Source organism: Nerophis ophidion, linkage group LG26, assembly GCF_033978795.1.
Source record: "Nerophis ophidion isolate RoL-2023_Sa linkage group LG26, RoL_Noph_v1.0, whole genome shotgun sequence".
Taxonomy (NCBI): Eukaryota; Metazoa; Chordata; class Actinopteri; order Syngnathiformes; family Syngnathidae; genus Nerophis; species Nerophis ophidion.
Genome location: NC_084636.1, coordinates 1193958 through 1200073, shown reverse-complemented (window position 1 = coordinate 1200073; position 6116 = coordinate 1193958). Strand labels below are relative to the sequence as shown.

General features: G+C 42.2%; 1 protein-coding gene across 5 annotated transcripts in view; it reads right to left on the bottom strand.

Annotated features, from left to right (window-relative positions):
- The window catches only part of LOC133543343 (pre-B-cell leukemia transcription factor 1-like), a 74599-nt gene that overhangs the window by 19787 nt on the left and 48696 nt on the right, over positions 1–6116 (bottom strand). For 3 of the 5 annotated variants that reach the window (XR_009804356.1, XM_061887859.1, XM_061887862.1), the window contains 4 exons: positions 5904–6094; positions 5535–5563; positions 1499–1634; positions 605–773 (listed from right to left, as the gene is read on the bottom strand). Coding sequence is in view for 4 of the 5 variants with exons in the window: in XM_061887859.1 (XP_061743843.1) it covers positions 605–773; positions 1499–1634; positions 5535–5563; positions 5904–6094 (525 nt within the window). In the remaining variant the exon portion in view is untranslated. The remainder of the gene's footprint in view (positions 1–604; positions 774–1498; positions 1635–5534; positions 5564–5903; positions 6095–6116) is intronic. The other 2 variants (XM_061887860.1, XM_061887861.1) reach the window with 1 other exon arrangement.

The following is a 6116-nucleotide window of genomic DNA, read 5'->3' as shown; positions in this document are numbered from 1 at the left end:
AGGTACCAAGTTATAAGAGTCTGAGGCATTCGGCTGCAAAATGGGCTAAAAAAGTTAGCACAATAATGTTAGTACGGTAACAGTTAGCATGTGTCAGGTACCAAGTTATACGAGTCTGAGATGTTCGGCTCCAAAATGGGCTAAAAAAGTTAGCACACTAATGTTACAATGCTAGCAGTTAGCATGTGTCAGGTACCAAGTTATATGAGTCATAGGCGTTCAGCTGCAAAACTGGCTCAATAAGATAGCATACTAATGTTAGCATACTGACAGTTAGCATGTGTCAGGTACCCAGTTACACAAGTCTGAGGCGTTCGGCTGAAAAATTTGCCAAAAAAAGTTAGTACACTAATGTTAATATGTAAGGATGCTAACAGTTAATGTGGGTCTGAGGCATTCGGCTACAAAATTTGCAAAAAAAGCTAGCACACTTATGTTAACATGCTGTATTAGCATCCATGCTAGCAAGTATTAGCATCCATGCTAGCAAGTATTAGCTTCAAGGCAGGAGAGGACCTGAATATTCAAAGTTTGGTTCCACTCGGAGTCACAATCTTGCGTGTCAAAGTGGACCAGAACCAGGTGCAGGAACTTCCTGTCTCACCTGCAGAGTTGGGCGTGGCTGGAGAACCTGCTGGGCTTCTGTGCGACGACGATGACGACGCGTTTGTGGCGCTGACGGCGGTTCTGGCGGCGTACACGTTGGCTTCTTCCTGGAACTTCCCAATGTTCTTCTTGTAGCGGATTCTTTTGTTGCCAAACCAGTTGGACACCTGAGCAGACAAACACTGTCATTGGTCACAACATCCCTGGGGGCGGAGCCTCTGACATGTCCTTCGAAACTTAGGAGGTCATTTACTTCCTGTTTCCTCTTCAAATGGCGCCCATGAAGTATTTCTTAAGAAGAGTGCGGGGTCATGTGATTGCGCCACAAGGGGGCGTACCTGCGCCATGGCCATGGCGTACCTGCGCCATGGCCTTGGCGTACCTGTGCCATGGCCATGGCGTACCTTTGCCATGGCCATGGCGTACCTGTGCCATGGCCATGGCGTACCTGTGCCATGGCCATGGCATACCTGCGCCATGGCCATGGCGTACCTGTGCCATGGCGTACCTGCGTCATGGCGATGGCGTACCTGCGCCATGGCGATGGCGTACCTGTGCCATGGCCATGGCGTACCTGTGCCATGGCCATGGCGTACCTGTGCCATGGCGTACCTGTGCCATGGGGATGGCGTACCTGCTACATGGCGATGGCGTACCTGCTACATGGCGATGGCGTACCTGTGCCATGGCGATGACGTACCTGCGCCATGGCCATGGCGTACCTGTGCCATGGCCATGGCGTACCTGTGCCATGGCGTACCTGTGCCATGGGGATGGCGTACCTGCGTCATGGCAATGGCGTACCTGTGCCATGGGGATGGCGTACCTGCGTCATGGCGATGGCGTACCTGTGCCATGGCGATGACGTACCTGTGCCATGGCGATGACGTACCTGTGCCATGGTGATGGCGCACTTTTTGGCCAGCTCCTCCTTGGCCTCCTCGCTGGGGTAGGGATTACTGAGGTGCGAGTAGAAGTACTCGTTGAGGATCTCCGTCGCCTGCTTGTTGAAGTTTCGTCTTTTGCGTCTGAAGAAACCAAAAAAAAACCAGGTCAAATGAAGCATTAGCATGTTGATGATCCCTAATGTAGACAATGCTGTCTAGAAAGATGCTCCACCCACATATCCTCACCTTCTTCCTCTGAAGGCTTAGTGGCCACATGCGTGGACAGCACCTTTTACATCTTATTCCCAAAAATGGTGTACACTACCTAATTGGGGTCTTATGGCCACTTATGTGGACACTTCTACTGCCATCTTCTGGTGTCAGAAGAGTATAACATACAATGCCATTTGGAAGAAAAAAAAATTTTAAAAATAAGAATCAGCATGTCACTAAACATGAAGTACACGTTTGTGTACTTATGGACTAAGTACATCACATCACAAGATGATTCTTAGTTTTTATTCTAGTTAGGGTCCAATAAGGCCAAATAGCAAAGAGAAATAAACAAAGCATGTAAACAAACAGCTTGGGCCTTAAGAGGTTATATGAAGCAAGTATAAGCCATATTGTTATCATCGCTGCTGATTGATCATCACTTAAGATTATGATACATTTTTCATCTAAAGGAAGAAATAAACATCCCATGAGAGCAGACATTGTACAGTAAGTGATTGTTTTATTCTGTTGTTTAGCACTTAACAATATTGATACTTGCTGGATCTGCTTCTCACACGGCTTCTAGAACTTGTACTTACATTCGGTTTCAGAAATATAGGTTTTGGACAGGGTTGTAGGGTAAAATACAGTGCCGCTAATGAAGTAAAAAAAGGTACTATAGGAAAAATACTGGTACTTTTTCTTTAATGGTAACATTGCTGGTAAGACACGGAGGCAGAGGAGGGAGAACGTACGTATTGTGGCTTTAAAATGCACTGCAGAGTCTTTGCTAGCTGGCTGGCTAGGCGGCTAACATCCCTTCAAAGTGTTTTAGCTACTTCTAAATCACTAATCCTGGTCTCCATGGCGACAAATAAAGTATGTTTCTTACAAGTACCATTATCACTGGAGGACGAGGAATAGCTAAACATGCTTCACTACACAGTGTGGGAGGATACAATAATATGTAAACAGATGGCTAGGTTGTGAGTTCAAACCCCAGCCCAGTCATACCACAGACTATAAACATGGGAGCCATTACCTCCCTGCTTGCCACTCAGCATCAAGGCTTGGAATTGGGGGTTAAATCACCAAATGATTCCCGGGCGTGGCCACCGCTGCTGCTCACTGCTCCCCTCACCTCCCAGGGGGTGAACAAGGGGATGGGTCAAATGCAGACCACACATTTCACCACACTTAGTGTGTGTGTGTGTGTGTGTGTGTGTGTGTGTGTGTGTGTGTGTGTGTGTGTGTGTGACTATCATTGCTACTTTTACTTAACTTAACAAATGCCACGGGTGGATCTACATCTGACATCCACTGTAATGATACCAAGTACAGGAGTGTATCTAGTCGATACTACTATGACTACATTGATATTTTTTAGCATTAGAAAATATGTTTCCTTTTTTTTTAGAATGTATATTATCAGAGGTGGGTAGTAACACGCTAGATTTACTCCGTTACATCTACTTGAGTAACTTTTGGGATAAATTGTACTTCTAAGAGTAGTTTTTATGCAACATACTTTTACTTGAGTATATTTATAGAGAAGAAACGCTACTTTTACTCCGTTCCATTTATCTACAATCAGGTCGCTACTCGCTACTTTTTTCTTAATCGATCTGTTAATGCACGCTTTGTTTGTTTTGATTTTGTCAGACACGCATTCAAAGTAGGATCTACGCTTGCCTGCGTTTCACCAATCAAATGCAGTCACTGGTGACGTTGGACCAATCAAACAAAACCAGGCGGTCACATGACCGTCTCACGTCGAATCCGACCTAAAAAAGTTGAAAAACTTATTGGGGTGTTACCATTTAGTGATCAATTGTACAGAATATGTACTGTACTGTGCAATCTAATAATAAAACTTTCAATCAATCAGTCAAAAGTGTAAAGGAAAAAAGACACATTTTACTTCAACCGTACTTCCCGTCAAAAGTCTAAAGACTGATCGCACAGTTCCTGTCTTCACAATAAAAGTGCCGCTCCATCGCGCCTGCGCTAACAAAATAAGAGTCTCCGAAAGCCAGCGCATACAAGCTACGGAGTTTGCCGCCAATGCATTTCTTGTAAAGTGTATAAAAACCAATATGGAAGCTGGACAAATAAGATGCCAAAAACCAACGACATTCATGTGGTTTTCGACAGAAAAGAGGAACTTTTTTTCTCCTCCATTTGAAAATGTGGACATTATCAGCACTATACTGTCTGATTGCAATCAATGCAAGTCATCAGAATCAGGTAATACACCAACTTATATTCTTGTCTTCATGAAAGATAGGAATCTATATGTTAAACATGCATGTATATTCATTAAAACACCTTTAACATGTCAACAAAAACGGCAAAATAAATAACTATAAATTATATATATATATATATATATATATATATATAAATATATATATATATATAAGGTAGATCACCTCGACTTGGTCATTTATTAATTAATTGATTAAGGTTGAAAAACTTATTGGGGTGTTACCATTTAGTGATCAATTGTACAGAATATGTACTGTACTGTGCAATCTACTAATAAAATATGCACTGTACTGTGCAATCTATTAATAAAATATGTACTGTACTGTGCAATCTACTAATAAAAGTTTCAATCAATCAATCAATGCCTACTGAGGCTATGGTGCTGTTAAGTTATTGTGGCTCAATTTGCCTTAATTTTTGTATTTTAATGTACTATTATTTAATATATATTATTGTTTTAGTTGCTTAAGAGATATTCCTGGCTCTGAATTTGCTCATTGCTATTTTTATGTTTTTGTGCATTACTTGTTGCCGTAATCATTAAACAAACAGGTTACTCATCAGTTATTCAGTACTTGAGTAGTTTTTTCACAACATACTTTTTACTTTTACTCAAGTAAATATTTGGGTGACTACTCCTTACTTTTACTTGAGTAATAAATCTGTAAAGTAACAGTACTCTTACTTGAGTACAATTTCTGGCTACTCTACCCACCTCTGTATATTATGTTTATAAAGTCAGTAAATATGTCCCTGGACACATGAGGACTTTGAATATGACCAATGTATTATCCTGTAACTACTTGGTATCGACATGATCCATACCTAAATGTGTGGTATCATCCACAACTAATGTCAAGTATCAAAGAAGAGAAGAATAAGTGATTGTTTCATTTGAACAGAAGTGTAGATAGAACAATTTAAAACAGAAAATAAGCGGATATTAACAGTACATTAATCATTAATTTTTACAGTTTGTCCTTTATAATGTGTATAAAATAATAGGTGTATAAATGACACAATATGTTACTGCAGACTAATTAGGAGTCTTTGTTTGTTTACTTACTACTCTTAGACAAGTTGTCTAGTATGTTCAACATCTTACAGAATATATTTAACATTTAACAGAATATATGTAGAATATATTGATATTATTCATATAATATATATATATATAATATATGATTGTGGAGAGGCACGCCGGAGCCTGGTCCAAGATGGCGGCGAGGAGGCGTGGACTGCCAGCAAGCAGCGAGGCGGGGCACGCCGGAATCAACCCCGCAAATATTATCAGGTGCGTGGGTCGCCCAGCTGGGCACAATTTAAATCTCCTCTCGCACTGTATAAAAAGGCAGCGGCTGTAAACGCCAGGGAAAGAGACGGAGCCAAAAGGAGCCAGAACTAAGCAGATGCTGAACGAGAGCGAGAGAGAGAGCCACAGGAAGACGAAGACGCACGCGACTGAAAAGGTGGAGCAACAGAGGAAGCAGGACACGGCAAGGCTGAAAAGCAACCCTTAGACACTTTATATTATTGAAAAATAAAAGAAAGTCTAACCTGCATCACAATGTCCTTCCTTGGTGGTCCTGAGAACCCGCACGACAACAAGAGACTGTCACAATGATATATATCCTATTATTTATCATTATTATTGTCTATTGTGAGCGAACTGTGGTGCTGTATTTCCCCCAAAGATCAATAAAGTACTTTCTATTCTATTATTTAAGGGCTAAAGGACAATAATAAACATATGTTTCATGTACAACAAAGCCATTATTTAAGAATGGAAATCGATTTTGGTAGCGGTGCGGGTATGGAGACAGTTGTAGTGCGCACACAGACACACAGACACACAGACACACACACACACACACACACACACACACACACACACACACACACACACACACACACACACACACACACCTGGCGTCCAGGAAGCGCGAGCGCAGGATCATGACAGCTTCACACGTGCTCTGCTTCAGTTGCATCTGGATGGAGTTGAACTTGCGATGGATGATGCTCACCATGCGCTCCATCTCCTTGGCCGAGATGGGCCTGCTGCGCGACTGCTCCCTCAGCAGGTTCATCACGTGGCTGGTGAACTCGCTGCACGCCTACGTGCACGCACAGACACAC